The sequence below is a fragment of the Cladosporium halotolerans genome, assembly GCF_011745625.1.
Source record: "Cladosporium halotolerans strain TM138-S3 chromosome Unknown Sca4, whole genome shotgun sequence".
Lineage (NCBI taxonomy): Eukaryota > Fungi > Ascomycota > Dothideomycetes > Cladosporiales > Cladosporiaceae > Cladosporium > Cladosporium halotolerans.
The window spans coordinates 1031735-1052017 of record NW_027191455.1 but is presented as its reverse complement, the minus strand read 5'-3'; the positions used below and the strand labels follow the sequence as shown (position 1 = coordinate 1052017).

The window sequence follows — 20283 nt, the reverse complement described above, 5'->3', positions numbered from 1 at the left end:
GCACGCCTGTGGTCTTTGACCATCGGGGCAAGACCGTGAGACTCGCGTGAGCGGTGCGGTCTGGCTGACTGGCTGTTCCGAGAGGAAGAGATTTGTTCGACCGTAGGGGAACGCATGCGAGGAAGAAGAGTTGGTGATGCCTGGTGGCACTTGTGCTTGACGATGGCTTACTGCGCGAGCGCGCGAAATTCGCAGGTGAATGAAGTGAAGGTAGGTCTTCGAGGTAGGCAAGAGCGACCACCACCACCACCACCACGCCGCCCGACGACCCTCGCTTCTTGACCCGCCAGCAGCGCCACGCCGCCTTGACTGCCCACCCTCCCCCCCTCCTCTCGAAAACATGGCGCTTGCTGGACGCCTCCCAACAGCCCTGAGGCGTTTACTCGACTCCCGCGCCCTCCCCATCCCCCTCTGGCTCGCCTACCGCCAAACCGACAGCGAACGCCTCCTCCCTCTCGAGCTCGAGAAAACACGCGACGAACGCCCGTTCGCAGACCGATGGCGGGCCCTGAGCCATTTCCGATTCCGCCGATATATCTCTCTCGTCGGCGCAGCGATTTTGCTAACGTTGTGGCTGACGGTGGTGTTCAAGACTAAAGTGCACTCTCGGCCGCCCGTGCAGAGAAAAGTGCAGACGCTTCACTTCCTGGTACCGGCGACGAATGCGAGTCTGGAGCTTTGCAGGACGGTCTTGAGCGCGGAGGTGCTTCAATATCCTACGCCTGCGCTTGTTCAGTGGGAGCATGAAGAGCGTGATGGGCGAAAGGAGGCTCTGAGGCGGATGACGGCTGTGAGGGATTCTCTCTTTGAAATTGCGAAGCATGGCGAGGATGATCTTGTCATCCTGTCAGGGGGTCCGAGTACGTGGTTTCAACTACGCCCGGAAGTGCTGCTGAAACGATACTACGACATACTACGACGCGAGAATAGGATTCTGGTGCAGAGGTTTGGCGGCGTATTCGTGGAGCAAACCACAATCGCGAACTCGGTCGTCTTTCCAGCCTCTTGGATCTGTGGTGCGGCTTCTCCAGCAAGCGATGACTGCCAGCCTGAAGCACCTCCGCTGAGCGAAGCAGTCTAGCAAATCGATTCGTATCGCTACCCGGGACAAGGCCCCATCATCGGGCCCGCCAAAGACCTGCACGAGATCTACCGCCGAGCCGTCGCCATCCGCGAACGATCGAAAGATTCTCCCACCGACCTAGAAGTCCTCACCAACATCTTCGCCACGCAAGAACATCAGCGCAAATTCTTCCGCCCGACCCCCCAACCCTCTTCACTCCAGCGCCTCCTCAACTCCCTCACGGCAACCAACGCGCAAAGCGCCAACTCCCCTCCCCAATCCATCCCCGACGACTTCCGCATCGCCCTCGACACAACCAGCGCCCTCAGCCTCTCCACCTCCATCTCCTCCAGTCCGCAAACCCTCATCAGGAAACAACCCTCCCGGCTCCCGCCCGACATAGCCGCCTCCATGCCTCCCTTCTGGACGCCCGCCGGCTACCCGCTCCCCGCGCACAAACGCTGGACAGATCTTGCGCTCCTTACAGGCGCACGCTCGAACACCGTTCCCGTCGCGATTCACCTAGACGCCGGCGACACTGCGCAGGCGCAGACGGCGCGGTGGGAGGAGCTGTGGCTGCACACTTATGCCAGGGACTTGTTTAACGCGTATGTGGCGGTGCCCACAATGCCGCTCGCGGGTGTTCTGGATCATGAGGGGGTGGAGAGGGTTTTTTGGGGTCCGGCGGGGTGGGAGAAGGCCGGGGTTAGGGGTGCGGACGGGAAGTGGCAAAGGTGGGAGGAGATTTGTGGTGGGAGGGAGGTGGCGGAGGGGGTATTTGGTGATGGGAAGGGGGAGTGGAGGGATCCGAGGTTCTGAATGGGTTGGAGGGTATGGTTTGGGATGGTTATTGTTGGGCTTGGAGGCGATGAGAGTATGGTTTGAGGCAGGTCCTCGGGGCGCGTACAAACGAGTACATCTTCAGGTCTTTGATACCCGGCCAGAGCGATGGTATGAGCTGTAGTGAGTTCTCTGCCGGCAGCCCAGGCAGTCTCAGAGACAGTGGACTTGTGAAGTGTGAGCTCCAAGCCGGCGATGTTTGACTCGATCTCATCGAGTCAGCATGTATCTTGTCACCTTCAGTGTGCAGATAGGGCGATCCGGGGTCAGCAACCACACGTGCCAACCTAACCGATAAGGCACATGGCAACTCCGCTCTAATCAAGTCTGGGGCCCAAATTCCTTATCTCCTGCCTGCATTCTTCTATCGCCCTGCGTTATCAACGATTACAAGGTGTCGCGTGAGTGGTCCGCTACGGAATAAGCTTCACGGTACGATGCCCGCAGTCTACCAAAGACGCCGCCACCACCGGTTCTGGGCTATGCCTTTCTTTTTCCCAGCGCTGGGCTTTGCCCCGAGGTATCTCATAAAGGTGACCAGAAACCACCGCTTCGGTGCGGGTGGAAGTACCAACCCACCCAGCCCTGTATCATTTGTTTCGCTCCATCGCCCACCATGGCGCTTAACGGGCACATGTCCAGCGACGAAAAGTTCGCCCATTCTTCACCCTCAGTCGAGCCCTACGAGGTCGGCGAGACCTACGGCAAACCGAGACGCCGCTTCCACTTCTCGCTTACGGTCGATCAAGAGCCCAGCACATTTGCCAGGACTCCCGCGGCTTCCAATGCTGATTTCGACCCTATCCCTCCGTCGAAGCGGACATGGGGCAGCTTCGCTTTCTTCGCCTATTGGATGGCTGATGGTTGGGCTGTGTCCAATTGGCAGGTTGGTGAGTTTGCGCTGGAATGCAGAGTGACACAGCTGTGTGTAGAGACGCTGACTATTGTGTTACAGCGTCTTCAATGATTGCCAGTGGTCTAGACTGGAGAATGGCTATCGGCGCTCTCGTGCTTGGTAACACTATCATGGGCGTAGTGATTACGGTCAACGGTAGAATCGGTGCTAAAGTAAGTATTCGTTTACAAGCATTTGGAAGTATCTTGAATGGGCTCCTGACGTTCTCAAGCTTCACACACCGTTCCCGATTCTCGCTCGTGTGCCGTTTGGGTATTACGCCAGCTACTTCGTTGTCGCGTCTCGTGCTGCGCTCGCTATCATCTGGCTTGGGTGAGTCCTCTCCACGTCAATCGATCCAGATATTGAAGAGCCACTGACCTAATCCTCCCTTCAGTGTTCAAACAGTGACAGGCGGCCAATGTATGACCGTTTTGCTCACAGCGACCTGGCCGAGCTTTGCCAGGATCCCTAACACAATCCCGGAAGACCAAGGTATCTCGACTCCAGGAATGGTGGGATTCTTGCTCTATTTCCTCCTCCAATTGCCGTTCCTCTGCATTCCATACACCAAGATCCAGCACTTCTTCGCTTTCAAGTCCGTCATCGCGCCGATCGTCTTCCTCGCGGTCTTCGGCACGACTCTACACAGGGCTGGTGGAACAATCAGCGGCAGCTCGGTCCTGGCACCTTCGACTGCCACAGGCACTGCGCTTGCCTGGGCCTTCTTCAGCAACCTGAACTCGGTCTTGGGCAATTACGCCACTCTCGGCTTGAACATCTCTGATTTCGCAAGATATGCGAAGAAACCAAGTAACACCAACATCCAAGTCTTCGCCGTACCTCTCATCTTCACCATCGTCGGACTCCTCGGCATCTTCACCGCCGCCGCCTCCGAAAAAGTCTACGGCGAAGTCGTCTGGAACCCTGTAGTGATCATCGAAGACTGGGGCTCGTCTGGCTCTTCCGGCGGGCGCGCGGCCTCTGCCTTCGGCGCCATCGGCCTCATCATCGTCACGCTCGGCATCAACATCTCCGCCAACTCCATCTCCGCCGCCAACGACCTGATGTCCTTCTGCCCCAAGTACATCAACATCCGGCGCGGACAACTCCTCGCAGCCTTCATCGGCGCCTGGGCCTGCGTGCCGTGGAAGATCCTCGCTTCCGCCGCGCGCTTCCTCGCCTTCCTCGGCGGCTACACCATCTTCCTCGGGCCCATGACCGCCATCCTCATGACGGACTACTACATCACGCGCCGCGGCTGCGTCTCCGTCCCCGACATGTACGACTTCCACGGCATCTACCGGTACTCGGCAAAGTACGCGACGAACTGGCGCTCGATCGCCGCGCTGGTCGTGGGCTTCGCGCCGCCGCTGCCGGGGTTCATTAGCAACATTGTCGTTTCGCAGCAGGAGGATCCGACACCGATCGTTAATGCTGGCGGGCAGCATTTGTTTGCCATCGGGTATATTTACTCTTTTATCGCGGCGGGCGTGTTCTACTGGGCTTTTATGCGTTTTATGCCCGAGCAGGAGAGCAGGATGGACCATGCGGTGACGGGCGAGGAGATCGTTGTTGCGAACGATGAGAGGAAGCATTCGGTCAGCAAGGTGTAGATGAGATATGATAATTTAGACCCATGTGGACAGCGTAATGAAAACGCAGTTTTCAGATTACATTTCTTCTGCCATTGCCTTGCGGTTGCCTGCTCCCTCAGACTCGCTAACCGGTAAGGTTACGTCGCGTGCATGGATCCTTTTGTCGCATAGAACGCAATACTCTAAGCGGTTTTGATTTCAATCATAGAGAAACGACTCTATGCCCTTAGCATCCCATTTGCGTCCGACTCGCTGTTGCCTGTGCAAGGATATCTGCGGTGCTAGAAAGGTGAAATTTATCATCTCTCTTCTGATAGCTTCTAAGACTTCAGCTCAAATCCCGCAGTATATTTGGTTCGGGGCAGAAAAGGTGGGTTAAGCCCCATTCTGTGTCTGTCGCGGTATTTCAGTGTGGGAATCTACCGGGACACTTTTGTCCCGGGTCGTTACCGTGTCTGAAGGACGGCATTTGACTAGCAATTGCTTCCAAGCGATTGCTCAGGACGTCTTTTCGCTTGATTTCCTGACTTGCAGTCCGCAGCGTCGTTGAGATTAATACTCGTCTTTTTTCGGGCTTGCAGAGATTCGCCTGAGTAAGTCACGGTATGACTTTCATACGCTTGGTAAGGTCATGCTCGTCATGAGAACCAAAAAGCACCGCTCAACGATGCTCAATCACCGCGCCTTCTTTTAGAGCCAGTGTTCCCGTTTGCCTGCTCAGACATCGAATCGGTGTCGTTGACGTCGTCGCCTTCCAGCAGCTCGCTTTCCTCCCTTGCCGTACTCTTCCTTCTGAATTGGCCAGCGCCGATCGCAACCATCTCATCTTCGCTGTCGCTCTCGTCTACACCCATAAGGACGGGCATTCTGAAAACGCCGTCATCGCCCGCGAGGTTTGCGGCACCTTCTCTTTCAAGCTGCATGGCATCGACGGTGAGGACATCGACCTCTTCGTCTTCCTGGTCGAGACGACGTTTTTGAAGCTCATCGAGTGGGTGTATGTCAAACTCGTCCTCTTTCTCAATGTACTCTACGTTCTCTTCAACCTCGAGGAAATCGGGTGCGAGAGCAGACCAGCGTTGAGGCGTGTGAATCGACCAGATGTAGATGCGTCCGCTTTCCACGCCAGTGGCGGCAACGTAAGGTCGAGTAGGATGCCACTGCAGGCTTGTCAGCTGTGTTTGAGACTGGAACTCAGGTTCGAAAAAGCTTACCTCTACTGCGCCGAGTTCCTCCTTCGGTCCCTCGAGAATCTTGACAAGCGAGCCAAGTCCGCGCTCCCAGATGTAGATGTCGTGATTCATAAGCGTAGAAGCCATCACATAATCTGCGTTCGCGCTGAAGGCCACGTGATTCCAGCTGAGCCTGTTGACGACGTCCTGGAACTTGTGCTCCACCTCGAGATTGATGCTGTCGGCTTGGAGGTTCGGGTCGGAGAAGTCAGGAAGCTTGATAGTCCTGATGATAGTGTCTGAGGCATTGACAAGGAGATCCCGACCAGAGCCACTCAAGCGGATCAGAAGAATGGGCTTTGAACAGAGTCGTGTGCTGTACACTGTTTCCCTCGTCTCAGTGTTGATCACATTCAGCCAGCCTTTCGTGGTGCCTGTGATCACATGGCTTCCGCTCGAAGTAAACGCAGCGACGGTGGTAAAGTGCTTAGCGTCTGCCTTCTCATTTGCTTCTTGCTCATGAGGGGCGCGCTTGGGCAGGTTCGGTAAGGCAAACTGTTGTACCTTCTTGTCCGTGAAATCGGCGACTGCTGGCCGATATTCGTACAATGCTGCGACGCAGCGGAAATGGTTTTGGGGGTGCAGGTCTGCGATATACACAGGTGCACCCATGTTCACCGTGCGTACACGGCTGCCATCTTTAAGATCCCATAGAATCACCTTCCAATCAATGCTGCTGCTCAGCAGATATCGCCCGCTCTTTTCCCATGACAACGACTGTACGGTGCGTCCGGTAGTGTGACCTTTCAGCTTGCGCGCGACTCCATTGGTTTCGAGATCGAAGATCGCGATGGTTCCCTTAGCTGTTCCAGCCGCTAGGAGGTCGCCGCGGTGAGAGAAGCGGATGCAGACAGCTTGACCAGAGGAGCGCAGTCGTGCTGTGAGGATCTCGGGAATATCCTGCGCGAGTAAGACGGGGTCGGACAGTGGGAGGTTCATGGCGGCTTCCAGAAGGTGGGATGTTTGTCGCAGTCGGTCTCCAATGCGATGCGCTTAGTCCATGGCCGTGTGTGGCTTTAGCATGGGGTGTTCAGATTGTCAACCCTTCTCATAGTGATTGATCGGTTCTTTGCTGCTGGCGCCGCAGCCTTTCCGAAACCTCACTCACTTCGTACAGCTACCTCACACAGACTGCGCGACTGGCATGTGATATCGAGAACAATACCGCGAAGCTTATTGTGGCCTAGCGCGGACTGACGCGAACGCGCCTCCGCGGCAGACAAAGTCACGCCAGTGCCAAGAGCGTGAGCCTCCCGCTCGCGAAGTCTTGTCGGCGGCCGACCGCGCAGTAACATCATCACAACACATCCCCCGACTCCGCACACGACATCACGCAGTATCGCCTGGACCGCCGCGATATTGTCGGAATCGCCTCTCTCCTTAATCGAATCCATATTTGCGACAGTCAGCTTCCCGCTGGCCGGCCGCCGACTGCGCCGACGCGCTCGCATCTTCAGCCCGCATCCATAATCGCCACGAGCGCGCCACGCGCATCAGCACCGCCATAGCCATCATCGGCATTCTATCAGCGACATCGAAATCGTGGAGGATTGAGGGAGTGTGAGCAACTGAAGCGGAGGCGCGCCTCACGCAGGTCGGTTGCAAGGTGTCAAGGGGTGGACGCAGGCAGCAGTGGAAGATCAAGTGCGCAAAGGGCACAGTTTGCGATACTGGAGAGAATCAACTCCAACGGGTCACATTTGCGCATCCACGCTTGTATCAGGCAAGCCACGCCTTGAATAATAGCATCCGCGCACGCCACCCGGATACCACTGGACTACCGCAATCATGGCGTCCGCACCTGGTTTTCCTCACTCTGAGGCGCCGTTCAAGACGGTGCAGGAGATTCAGTTCGGCCTCTTCTCGCCAGAAGAGACTAAGAACATGAGTGTTTGCCACATCGAATACCCGGAGACGATGGACGAGCAGCGCCAGAGGCCGCGCGAGCGAGGCTTGAACGACCCGAAGCTGGGAAGCATCGACCGCGCTTACCGTTGCGCTACGTGCGGCGAGAACATGACCGAATGCCCTGGGCACTTCGGACACATCGAACTCGCCGTACCCGTTTTCCACCCTGGTATGTTCGGGAAGACTCCCGGACTTGAGATATCAGCGCTGACGTTGATTATTTAGGCTTCGTCACTAAAGTCAAGAAGATCCTCGAATCAGTCTGCCATAACTGCGGGAAACTCTTGGATGACGAAGTATGTCACTCAAGCTTCTAACAGTGCTATGGTTCAGTGCTAATGTGATTACCCTCAGCGCAACCCTCAGTTCAAGCAGGCAGTAAACATCCGCGATCCGAAGCGCCGTTTCGACCAGGTGCACAAGATCTGCAAGCCGAAGATGATCTGTGAACCTGACTCGCAAGATGATGGCGGCGACTTTGGCGGAGACCCCAAAGCCAAGCTGAAGGTCAAGGGCCACGGTGGATGTGGTAACATCCAGCCCGAGATCCGCAAGGAAGCTCTGAAATTGAACGGCACTTGGAAGTTGCCGAAAGGCCAAGAGGACGAGGAGGGAGACAAAGGCCCTGAGAAGAGGCCGATCACGCCGCAAATGGCGTTGAACGTCTTCCGCAACATCTCCGACCGCGACCTTACCATCCTCGGCTGCAATGCCGACTATGCTCGCCCCGAGTGGATGATCCTTACAGTCATGCCAGTGCCGCCTCCGGCTGTCCGTCCTAGTATCTCGGTCGATGGAACCAGCCAAGGCATGCGCTCTGAGGATGATTTGACATACAAGCTCTCTGATATCATCCGTGCCAACTCGAACGTCAAGCGCTGCGAGCAGGAAGGTTCGCCTCAGCACGTGGTTGAGGAGTTTATTTCTCTGTTGCAGTACCACGTCGCAACCTACATGGACAACGACATTGCTGGTCTGCCTAAGGCGCAGCAAAAGTCAGGCCGTCCCGTCAAGGCCATTCGCGCGCGCTTAAAGTCGAAGGAAGGTCGTCTTCGTGGTAACTTGATGGGCAAGCGTGTCGACTTTTCTGCCCGCACAGTCATCACTGGCGATCCTAACCTGTCTCTTGACGAAGTTGGTGTTCCCAGGTCCATAGCAAGGACACTGTCGTTCCCGGAAACCGTGAACAACTACAACATCAACAAGATGCACGAGCTGGTACGAAACGGCCCGGATATTCACCCTGGCGCTAAACACGTGATCCGCGACTCAGGCGAGCGCATTGACCTGCGCCATCACAAGCGTCCGCAGGACATCCAGCTCCAGCTTGGATGGAAGGTTGAGCGTCACGTCGTCGACGGCGACTACATTGTGTTCAACCGTCAGCCTTCGCTGCACAAGGAGTCAATGATGGGTCACAGAGTGAGGGTGATGCCTTACTCGACGTTCCGCATGAACCTTTCAGTCACCTCCCCCTACAACGCTGATTTCGACGGTGACGAAATGAACTTGCACGTCCCGCAGTCACACGAAACTCGCGCCGAGGTTATGAACCTCTGCGCTGTTCCCCTCAACATCGTCTCACCGCAGAAGAACGGCCCGCTCATGGGTATTGTTCAAGACACCATGGCTGGCATCTACAAGCTCACTAGGCGTGACACCATGCTCTCTCACCAGGAAGTCATGAACATCATGATGTGGGTACCTGGCTGGGATGGCATCTTGCCTCACCCTGCAATTCTGAAGCCAAGCGCTCGATGGACTGGCAAGCAGATCATCTCGATGGCTATCCCATCTGGTCTGAACATCCTGCGTTACGATGACAAGGATGGTCACATCCCTCTCAAAGACAGCGGTCTTCTGATCCAGGACGGAATGCTCGAGTATGGTCAGTTGGTCAAGAAGGTCGTCGGTGCCTCTGGCGGCAGTATTATTCACGTCATCTTCAACGAGCGCGGTCCCGATGCCGCCGTTGACTTCTTCAACGCCGCTCAGCGCATTGTCTGCTACTGGCTTCTGCACAACGGTTTCAGTGTTGGCATTGGTGACACCGTGCCAGACGAGAAGACCGCGCAGGGCATTGAAGACGCAGTCGCTGCCGAGAAGGATCACGTGGCTGATCTGATCAAGGAAGTTCAGGAGAACAAGCTTGAGCCGTTGCCGGGTATGACCATCAGAGAGAGTTTCGAGTCCCGCGCGAAAGCGTTCCTTGAAGAGGCTCGCAACCAGGCTGGTGATGTGTCTTCGAAGGGTGTCAAGGACTTCAACAACGTCGGCCAGATGGTCAAGTCTGGTTCCAAGGGTTCTTCTGTCAACATCTCTCAGATGACGGCCGCGGTCGGTCAGCAGTCTCTTGAGGGCAAGCGTCTCCCCTTCGGCTTCAAGTACAGGACCCTGCCCCATTTCCCCAAGGACGACTACTCTCCGGCTTCTCGCGGTTTCGTCGAGAACTCCTACCTCCGCGGCTTGACTCCAACCGAATTCTTCTTCCACGCTATGGGTGGTCGTGAAGGTCTGATTGATACTGCTGTCAAGACTGCCGAAACAGGATACATCCAGCGTCGTCTGGTCAAGGCTCTCGAAGAAGTCATGGTCAAGTACGATGGTACTGTCCGTAACTCCCTTGGTGACATTGTTCAGTTCATCTACGGTGAAGATGGTCTGGACGCCGTATACATTGAGAAGCAGTCTCTCGACATCATCAACATCTCGCACGACAAGTTCGAGCAGAAATACAAGCTCGACATCATGGACCCGAAGCACAAGCACGAAATGTTGACCAGCGAGGACATCGAGGTTGCAGACGAGATCCACGGCGATACCGAGACCCAGCAGCTTTTTGACGACGAATATGAGCGCATTCTTAACGACCGTGAGAAGATTCGCAAGGGTATCGATGAGCCTGATCCCGACCGCCAGCTTCCGCTCAACATCGGCCGTATGATTGATGCAGCGAAGACCAAGTTCCGCATCAGGGAGGGTACTCGCAGTGATCTCGACCCGAGGGAGGTCATCCCCAAGGTTTCGGCCATGCTTGACAGGCTCGTCGTCGTCCGTGGTGACGATCCGCTCACAAAGGAAGCTGACGAGAACGCAACTCTCCTTGTCAAGGCACTTTACCGATCTAGGTTGGCCTTCAAGAAGCTGGTCAAGCAAGACTTCTTGAACAAGCTTGCGCTCGACAACGTCCTTGGCGATGTCGAGAACCGCTTCTCGCGCTCGCTTGCTAGCCCTGGCGAGATGGTCGGTGTTTTGGCTGCTCAGTCTATTGGTGAACCTGCCACCCAGATGACGCTCAACACCTTCCATTTCGCTGGTGTCTCCGCAAAGAACGTCACGCTTGGTGTGCCCCGTCTGAAGGAAATTCTGAACGTCGCTGAGAACCTCAAGACTCCTTCGATGAAGGTCTACCAAGAACCTGGAAAGGTCCTTGACCAGGAGAACTGCAAGCTCCTCCGTTCTGCCGTCGAGTTCACCAGCTTGAAGTCCGTCACCGACGAGACTGAGATCTACTACGACCCGGATGTTCTGGGTACTGTCATCGACGCTGATCGCGACATGGTTGAGTCCTACTTCATCCTTCCCGATGAGCAGGGCGCTCCGCCAGAGATGCAGAGCAAGTGGCTGCTGCGTATCGTCCTCGGTCGCAGGCAGCTCCTCGACAAGGGTCTGTCCGTGACACATGTCGCCAGCAAGATCAAGGAGATGTATGGCCAGGACATCGCTGTCATCTTCTCTGATGACAACGCCGATGAGCAGGTTGTCCGTGTCCGCATGATCACGCGCGGCGCGGACAAGGACGAGGAGGAGAACTCTGAAGAGGAGGACACACTGAAGCGCTTGGAAACTCACATGCTTGACAAGGTCGTCCTTAGGGGTATCGACAACATCAAGCGTGTCTACGTCACTTCTGAGGAGCGTATGCGCGAGAAGGAGGACGGGTCTCTGATCAAGGTCAAGTCCGATCCTCTGTGCAAGGAATGGTACCTCGATACCGACGGTGTCAACCTCAAGGCTGTGCTCGGCATTGACGGCGTTGATCCTTACCGCACGACTTGCAACCACTTCACCCACATCAAGGATTGCTTCGGTATCGAGGCCACCCGCGCGGCTCTCATCAAGGAATTGCACGCTGTGCTCAGTTTCGACGGTTCCTACGTCAATCACCGTCACATGGCTCTTCTGTGTGACGTGATGACCGCTCGCGGTACTCTTATGGCTGTCACCAGACACGGTATCAACCGTTCCGATACCGGTGCGCTTATGCGTTGTTCTTTCGAAGAAACGGTCGAAATTCTCTTCGATGCGGCCGCTTCTGGTGAACTGGACGACTGCCGCGGTGTTTCCGAGAATATCATTCTCGGTCAGCTCGCGCCCAGTGGTACAGGTGAATTTGACATGCTTCTCGATCAGAAGATGCTGGAGAACGTCGTTTCCACTGTCAGGAGGCCCATGGGTGGTATCGCCTTGGGTGCTGCCACGCCGATGGAAGGCGCCATGACGCCTTACGACACTGGTTCTCCGATGGCAGAGGGCGGCTACGGTGGCGGTCCCGACTACGGTGCTGCCTTCTCTCCTATTGTCAACGCTGGTCAGGAAGAGTCTGGTGGCTTCTCTACTTACGGTGGCGGATTTGGTGGTGCAAGCCCGTACAACGGCGGAATGAGTCCAGGCTATGCGCCTACTAGCCCGTTCAGTGGTATGAGCCCGACATCTCCTGGTTACGGCGGCTACTCGCCCACTTCTCCTGGCTACTCTCCTACTTCGCCTGGCCAGGGCCTCACCAGTCCCAGCTATCAAGTCACGTCGCCGAGCTTTGGCTCGCCGTCCAGCCCGGCTTACACACCGACTTCTCCGTCGTACTCGCCAACCTCGCCGGCTTACAGTGGCAACAAGGTTTCTCCTACCTCGCCTTCCTACTCACCTACGTCGCCATCATACTCGCCGACGTCTCCATCGTACTCGCCTACTTCGCCCAATTACAGTCCCACGTCGCCGGCTGCCCATGCTCCTGGCAGCGCGACTTCTCCGAAGTACTCGCCAACGTCGCCCAACTACAGCCCAACGTCGCCTACCTCACCGGCTTACTCTCCCACGTCGCCGGCCTACTCGCCTACTTCTCCCAAGTATGGTGGTCCTGGCGGCAGCGGTGCATCGCCGACATCGCCCAGCTACTCGCCGACGTCTCCGATGTACAGCCCGGGTCGCAACGGCGGTTACTCGCCCACTTCCCCGGCTTACAGTCCCACGAGCCCGCAATACTCGCCCAAGTAAGTTTTCTTGAATTCGTTAGGTAGTGCGCTGGATTGAGCCTAACAACTTTTGTACAGCTCGCCCAAGGACGATTCGGGCTCGGGCTCTTAGGAGCCGACTTTCAAAAACAAAAACAAAAACAGCACATTGACGACATTGGCTACGCGAGGAGACGTTCTCTTAGATGAGCTCACGTCTCTCTTTGTCCACGAGCGTCAGATGTCTTCACGACACCACAAAAACATTTTCCTCTTTCCATTGTACAACATTGCTTACCGTCAGCGTTCACTCGGTTTTTTTACATGCATGGGCCAGGGCGTTCTGAATGCTTTTCCGTCTTTTTTCTGCGAATGCCAACAATACCAAAAAGACCAGATCGACGAGTGTCGTCGACATAGAATGATTCGCGTCAAGCGCATGGAGAGGAGATTCTTGGAGAGTTTTAAGGATGAAAGTTTGAGAGCGCAGCGAAAGGGCGCTTTTGTTATTTTCGTTGTTGCAGTTGTGACGGCGGGAGTCAATCCTGGTCTCCTCGATCGACAGACTGAAGGAGAGAGGATAGTGGTTGTTCCTTTCTGCGTGCGTAAAGGCATGAGCAGGCAGCGTTTGAACCGCTGCGCTTGATAGAACACCTGATAATTTCGAAACAAAAGGATGTGAAAGTCGCGGGATTGTCTCAGCCCTCATCTCATATACATTGTCCAACATGCGAGGCGCTTGCATACAATTGGCAAGGTGGGTATAAGACACTGCATACACAGATATGTTCGAGACCGGCCGGTGAATTAGCTCCGGGTCCCGACTGCATTGCTAATGCAATCGCACCAAGCCAATCGTTGAAGGGCAGCAGGCAGCGGGAGCTAGCGGCTGGCCGATTTTCAGCGGCCTCGCCCTTCTTCCCGGCCGTGCTTGGCCTGAGGCATAGTGGACACGAGATGCACCAAGGGTCTGAGTTGTGCATTTGTGCTATTTTATACATTTTTCTGATTGGGCAACAATCCTTGCATTGACGAGGCGTTTTGTTCAAATCACAGAGACGAGGTTGCATTATCGGGTTTTGGTTGGTCGAGACGGCGTATTGACTGTGCAGCTTTTGGCTGTGACTCGAAGCTTAATTGTACGAGACATCCGCCCTAAGTTCAACAAAAAGAGCTCTGATCACTGCGATCAATATCGACACGACGATAAAAATGGCCAACAGCGCCTACCAATACGTCCGCGACTTCGAGCAGCCCGACGCCCTCCCGCCCTCAAACTGGATTGTCGTGCGCATCGATGGCCGGGGCTTCAGCAAATTCACCACCAAGCACTCCTTCGCCAAACCCAACGACCTCCGCGCCATAAACCTCATGAATGCCGCTGCGCTCGAAGTCACGCGCTCCCTTGTCGACGTCGTCCTCGCCTACGGCCAGAGCGACGAGTACAGCTTCGTGCTGTCCGAAAACACAACGCTCTTCGACCGAAGGGCGGCAAAACTCGCCACGACCGTCGCCACGGCCTTCACGGCAGAGTACTGCATGCTCTGGCCCGAGTACTTCCCCAATCAGCCGCTCACACGTCCTTTCCCTACGTTCGACGCGCGATGTGTGTGTTATCCTAAACGCCGGATTCTGCGCGATTATCTCTGCTGGCGCCAAGCGGACTGCCACATCAACAATCTGTACAACACGACGTTCTGGAACATGGTCCTCCAGGGCGGGATGAGCCAGACGGACGCGGAACTGGAGCTCAAGGGGACGGTGTCGAGCGACAAGAATGAGATTCTGTTCAAGCGGTTCGGGATTAATTATAATAACGAGCCGCTCGTTTTTCGGAAGGGAAGTATTGTGTATCGAAAGTATGAGATGAAGGAGGGCGAGGGGAGCGGCGCGGGCAAGCAGGCGGATCCGACGAGCAGGTCGCAGATGGAGAAGGAGCGGAAGAGGAAGATGAAGGCGGAGGTTGTGGTCGAGCATGTGGATTTGATCGGGGATGCGTTTTGGGAGGCCAGGCCGTGGATTCTGGCGGGAAGGAGGGGGGAGGTTGGAGGAGAGTGAGAGGGGCACGAATACAGACTTTTCTGCCAAATTACTCTCAAGACGCACGAGATGGGCCGCAGTGTGTTGCTCGCACTCGCATGACGCCATTTTGACCCCGTCGGTCTGGGAAGATGCCTTCCGGCTAGGATGTTTGCCAGCGCGAGACTTGCACAACATACGCCTTCGCGCGGGACGATTGCGAGACACACATCACTCGCCACGATGCTGAATCTCTTTCTGATTCGTGGCATACTCTGCCGTAGCCGACCGATTCCACGAACAGTCCAGAAGTCTGAACGGAGACCAAGCTGAACCATTTGAGCGTAGCTCACAAATATTACCAAATCTGAAGGATTCATCCTCATTGACCTTCCCGCCACGAACGCTCTCAGAAATTACCATAACCGCAAACACATTCCCTCCCCTCTCCCACCGGCTCCAACCCCTCCGTAATCCTATCGCCAACGCCACCATTGACCGTCTCATAGCAGTCCGGCGTCCCCTCACCACTGGAGCTCGTCTGTGCCACCTCCACTGCATACGGCCAAAAGCCGTCCTTGTCTGTATTCTCTGTCGAAGTAGAGTCATTGCCACGTGCAGAGAGATAGATCGTGCCCGCCAGTACGGTATTATTGAAAAAGCACTGCGCGGCGCTGTTGTCGGGCGTGATGGCGGACGTCGGGAAGACTGTTTTTGGGAGATCGAAAGAGAACGTAAGACGTGCGGACGAGGCATTGGAAGCGGAAGAGTAGTAGGTGAGTGGGTGCGGCTCGAAAGAGAGCGCGAAGGGGTTGTTCGTGCTGCTGATCGTGAGGTTTGCGGCGACGCCTTCGGGCGCGGTGGTGCCGGTGGTGTTGGTGGCGTAGGAGCTGGAGGTGTTGCGGATGATCCAGTCGAATGTGGTTTGGGAGGATGCGGAGGTGCTGGGGTCGGAGGGGTTGAGGACGCTGTAGGGGTAGCAGCGCCAGGTTGCTGCGTTGGGGGTGCAGGTGGTTTGCTGGGTGCGGAGGTTGGTTACGAAGCTGTATTGGCCGAGAGGGAGTTGTTGGATTAATGATGTGTCGTCCGCTGGCTGGGTGGTTGTGCTATTTCCTACCACGGCACCTTCGTTGTCTCCACCTTTCTGCCCTTTCCTTGTCAAGCCCACACCGAGACCGATGACAAGCCCAAGCACCACCAACGCAATGGCGAAGATAATCGCCACGCGCCTCCATCCACCCCTCTTCTCAGTGCGACTTGACCAGGTCTTCCTCAGACGAGACAATTTCTCTTCCGTCGCAGGGTCTTTTGGGAACTCTTCGTCATTCGGACCAGGTACCCAGTCGTAAGCTGGTGGCGGCGTCCGTCCAGTGGCATTTGTCGATAAGCTTGTGCGCAACCCTGTGAACCGCGACCATCGCTCTTCGGGTGGTGGAAGGCCAGTCTCGGTGATGGTGTTCAAACGCTGTGAAGTCGGCGAGGATAGCCGTCTGTTTGCTGGTAGTCGCAATGCTGACGATGGATCTTGCGACCCGGAAAGCGGTCTGAGAGGCGGCATTATGTGGTGGAGGTGCTTCCCGCCTCACGCAGCCCAAGGGACGTGTTTCTGGTCCAGGTGCGGATTCGCGGTGCTGAGCGATTTATTCTATAGTTGTCGTCAGCATCTTCAAGACGATTGCCGCATTCTCAACGAGACGCATCCTGCCTCGTAACATCCAAGACGAAGAACAGACTCGCGTCGTTGTAAGTCCGTCCCGTGATACCGCCTTACCAGAAAGGGTGAGGTCTGTCCGCACTGGGTGGAAAGGGGACGATCAATAAAGACTAATGATACGTCGGACTTTGCGCGATTCGCGGGTGGCTTGCTTCCAAATCAAACTTTGGCGTCCATTCTAAGCTTCTTCTGGAATGCAGCCTGAATTTGTGATCCGAAGGAAGCATCTGCAAGATCGAAGACTACCGTGGTTGGAGAGTAATCCCTCATCAACCGGTATTGAGCACGTCTGTTATGCGGTGCAGAGAGGAGGGACGAGGGTCTTTTTTACAACGATCACAGACTCGCAAAATCGCCCGGACAGCCAGGTGACAGCCGTTTTGCCCGCAGCTCGCTTATGCAAATGAGCATGCCCGGGCGAAAGAAGCCCGTCTGCACTTTGCTTGACCGCTGGCCAAGGTCTGAGGAAATGCGCGTGGGATGTCCGCTATCCAGAGACTACCTCACGCTAGATATGCGACGTGTGCGAATCCGCAGACACAGAACAGACCCAAGACCACGTCCAGTACTAAGCATCAGGGACAGAATTGACAGGACGGAGAACGCACGTGGAGAAGTAACTGGCAATTTGTTACGTACAAATGCTGGAGACTCCACGCGAAACCGTGCGGAGAGGAGAGACGAACGGCTCGATCGGCTCGAAAGTGTGGACCCTGTTTTGCTTGAAATCAACGTCGATTCGAACTCGCGAATACCACGTCGACATCTATGCGCTCGGTTCTTTCGTGGAATAGATCGAATTCTCATGGGCAAGCAGATGTTTCGAAATCTCGAGTGTCTCCCTGTGTGATAAAGCTCAACGGAAAAGACTGTCGTGCGTCGGCCGGAGTGATGAGTGCGGCTTTCGGAGTGTAGGCGCAGCAAAAAGCGCCGTAAGGCGTAGAAAAGGCGCGGCACGCGCTCAGGTGACCAGAAGAAAACGACGTCTTCGCGGCAATTGCCTTGCGCCCGTACCAAAGTCGCGCGGCTCTGTGAAAAAATTGCCATGTGGCTCAATGGCAGGTTTCTGGGCAGCGGGCAAGATCGTGGTCCATCAGAGAAGAGGTGTGGCACACCTGAGGTGAGTGCTGATAGCGTATCTAAGTGCCGATGACAAGCGAACCGCCCATGTTCCCATCAAGCAGCGCTGGGAGGCGATATGCGTGCTTGAGAACGGCGCCTCGTCTCTCATGCTGAGCTTGCGTATCGCACACCTCACTCTGCAGGGCACGGTTACACGGCATCGGTGCTGTATCGTCGTTGTGCCGCTCGCCATCCCGGCACTGCATGCGTTGCTATCTTTTGGCGCATCCTCGACCCCACCGTTATCTGCTACCACTACCCCAGCTTCTGTCCCACCCAACCACAGGTCCTGGTTCACAAGCCTCAAGAAGCTCCGGTTCCTTCGCTTCACTACATTGTGAGCCCGGGCCTCCATCTAGATCCGTAACTCTGACTGGCGCATCCGGCCACCGTCGGCCTTGGCTTCTGCCTTCCAGAAGCCTTCCACGCGCGTTGACTGTCATATGCATACATAAAGTAGGCGTCGGTGTCGACTTTCAACTGCCAGCACTTCAACCATTGGATCCAAGTTCATCATGGCCGGCAAGATGGCGAACAAAGAAGTCATGTACGACACCGAGGCCCTTGGTGGCACTGAGACCAACACCACCTACCGCGAGGGAGCGATCGCTGGTGAAGGTGGCGAGACCAAGCGTGGATTGAAGAGTCGCCATATCCAATTCTTGTGAGTGGTCATCGATGGTTTTAAGGGACGCTGCTTTGACTGACGTTCATCATAGGGCTCTCGGAGGTGCAATTGGTACTGGCCTCTTCATCGGTTCAGGTGCCATCCTGAGTCTTGTTGGTCCTGCACCTCTTTTCATGGGATACCTGTCGATGATGCTCATGGTATATGTCGTCATGAACGTCCTGGCTGAAATGGTGACCTACCTTCCGCTCTCTGGTATTACTGTGCCCTACTTTGTTGGGCGATTCGTCGATCGATCTCTCGCCTTCGCTGCTGGCTGGAATTACTGGTATGCCTACGCGATTCTGGTCGCCGCCGAGGCGACTGCTGGTGCCATCATTCTCAGCTACTGGGATGCTGGCATCAATCCCGCAGTTTGGATCACCATCATCCTTATCACCATCTTGCTGCTCAACATCATCGCCGTACCGTTCTTTGGCGAAGCAGAGTTCTGGTTTGCATCGATCAAGCTTATTACCATCATCGGCCTTATCATCCTCGGAATCGTTCTCTTCTTTGGAGGAGGCCCAGCGCAGCAAAGCATACTTGGATTTCGATACTGGAACGATCCCGGCGCGTTCAACCCTTACCTGGTCTCCGGAAACACAGGCAAGTTCCTTGCCTACTGGACAGCGTTCGTCCGTGCTGGCTTTGCATTCATCACGTCGCCAGAGCTCATCGCTTTGGCTGCCGGTGAAACTGTCGCACCTCGTCGTAACATCCCCAAAGCTGCGAGGCGATTCATCTGGCGCCTGGCGATCTTCTACGGTGTCGCCTCTCTCATCATCGGCGTGATCGTCCCTTCCGACGACCCGCGCCTCCTCTCACCCGACTCCAACGCCAGCGCATCCCCCTTCGTTATCGGCATCCAAAACGCTGGCATCCCCGTTCTCAACCACATCATCAACGCCGCAGTTCTCACCTCCGCCTGGTCCGCCGGCAACGCCTTCCTCTTCTCCGGCAGCCGCATCATGTACGGCATGGCGCTGAATGGGCAGGCGCCCAAAGTCTTCGCCCAGACAAACCGCTACGGCGTCCCCTGGGCCGCGATTCTCGCGACCTGGGCTTTCGGCCTGCTCGCCTACCTCAATGTCTCCAACTCCGGTGCCACCGTCTTCACCTGGTTCGTCAACATCTCGACCATCTCCGGCTTCATCGCCTGGATCGTCGTTCTGATCACCTACCTGCGCTTCCGCAAAGCCATGATCCACAACAACGCCTTGCACACGCTGCCCTTCCGCACGCCCTTCCAGCCCTACGGGACGTACTTCGTCCTCGTCGTCCTGACGCTGCTGACGCTCACGAACGGCTTCCAGGTGTTTTTCCCGGAGAACTGGTCCGCGTCGAGCTTCCTCGCGGCGTACATCACGCTGCCAATTTTCTTGGCGCTGTATGCGGCGCATAAGATTGTGAGGCGCACGCCGTTTGTAATTCCGGTCGAGGAGGTGGATATAATGACGGGGAAAAAGGAGATGGACGAGCTGGAGGCTACGTTCCCGGAGCCTGTGCCGAAGAACTGGTTGCAGAAGTTTTGGTTTTGGCTTGCTTAGAAAGGTCGTGTGGTATCATGATAGAGTTCGTGCATTTTTGCTGCGTGAGTTTGGAAAAGTTGCGGCGGATGAATACCCAAGTACATACAAAGTTTACGCAGCGTATATTGCTACATTAGAATTTCAGCGTATCAATCGCAAATACAGCCACAAATCATGGATTCTATTTCGATTCGGTCTCGTAGTATTGTCGCTTGAATCGACAGGTTCACTCCTCGCTACAGCGTTTGTCCCGCTACCCCAACCCTAACCCTAGTGGCCTTCGTCACCCGTTCCAAACTGTCTATTTGCGCCGATTCCAAGTAGTCACGCACGTCTGTGGCACGGTTCATATTGTTTCAATTGCTATGCGTGTCCTACACAGAAGACCAAGCAGGATCTGTGGCGCGGCGAGGATATCCCGGGCTACTTTGTCGCTTTCGCGTTGTGTTTCCAGCTGACTCG

General features: G+C 55.7%; 6 protein-coding genes across 6 annotated transcripts; 4 read left to right on the top strand and 2 right to left on the bottom strand.

Moving 5' to 3' along the window:
• Positions 1-1818: 1818 nt before the first annotated feature.
• On the top strand, positions 1819-4414 carry WHR41_01835 (uncharacterized protein; the record flags this gene model as incomplete). The annotated part of the gene is made up of 4 exons (XM_069370441.1): positions 1819-2793; positions 2859-2971; positions 3031-3131; positions 3196-4414. Exons 1-4 carry the CDS (start codon positions 2520-2522, stop codon positions 4412-4414), a joined length of 1707 nt encoding a protein of 568 aa, XP_069232791.1. The 5' UTR covers positions 1819-2519.
• On the bottom strand, positions 4123-6754 carry WHR41_01834 (uncharacterized protein). The gene is made up of 2 exons (XM_069370440.1): positions 5611-6754; positions 4123-5556 (listed from the first exon to the last, which is right to left on the bottom strand). The coding sequence occupies exons 1-2, from the start codon at positions 6565-6567 to the stop codon at positions 5068-5070; spliced, it is 1446 nt and encodes a 481-aa protein (XP_069232790.1). The 5' UTR covers positions 6568-6754; the 3' UTR covers positions 4123-5067.
• A 181-nt stretch (positions 6755-6935) lies between these two features.
• Positions 6936-13461, top strand: WHR41_01833 (DNA-directed RNA polymerase II subunit RPB1). Its single transcript, XM_069370439.1, has 4 exons — positions 6936-7705; positions 7762-7832; positions 7891-12806; positions 12867-13461. The coding sequence occupies exons 1-4, from the start codon at positions 7417-7419 to the stop codon at positions 12898-12900; spliced, it is 5310 nt and encodes a 1769-aa protein (XP_069232797.1). The 5' UTR covers positions 6936-7416; the 3' UTR covers positions 12901-13461.
• A 518-nt stretch (positions 13462-13979) lies between these two features.
• On the top strand, positions 13980-14825 carry WHR41_01832 (uncharacterized protein; the record flags this gene model as incomplete). Its single annotated transcript, XM_069370438.1, has 1 exon — positions 13980-14825. The coding sequence occupies one exon, from the start codon at positions 13980-13982 to the stop codon at positions 14823-14825; it is 846 nt and encodes a 281-aa protein (XP_069232796.1).
• A 370-nt stretch (positions 14826-15195) lies between these two features.
• WHR41_01831 (uncharacterized protein) lies at positions 15196-16344 on the bottom strand (the record flags this gene model as incomplete). Its single annotated transcript, XM_069370437.1, has 1 exon — positions 15196-16344. One exon carries the CDS (start codon positions 16342-16344, stop codon positions 15196-15198), a length of 1149 nt encoding a protein of 382 aa, XP_069232795.1.
• Positions 16345-18137: 1793 nt separating this feature from the next.
• On the top strand, positions 18138-19839 carry WHR41_01830 (uncharacterized protein; the record flags this gene model as incomplete). The annotated part of the gene is made up of 2 exons (XM_069370436.1): positions 18138-18286; positions 18342-19839. The coding sequence occupies 2 exons, from the start codon at positions 18138-18140 to the stop codon at positions 19837-19839; spliced, it is 1647 nt and encodes a 548-aa protein (XP_069232794.1).
• Between the last annotated feature and the right edge of the window lie 444 nt (positions 19840-20283).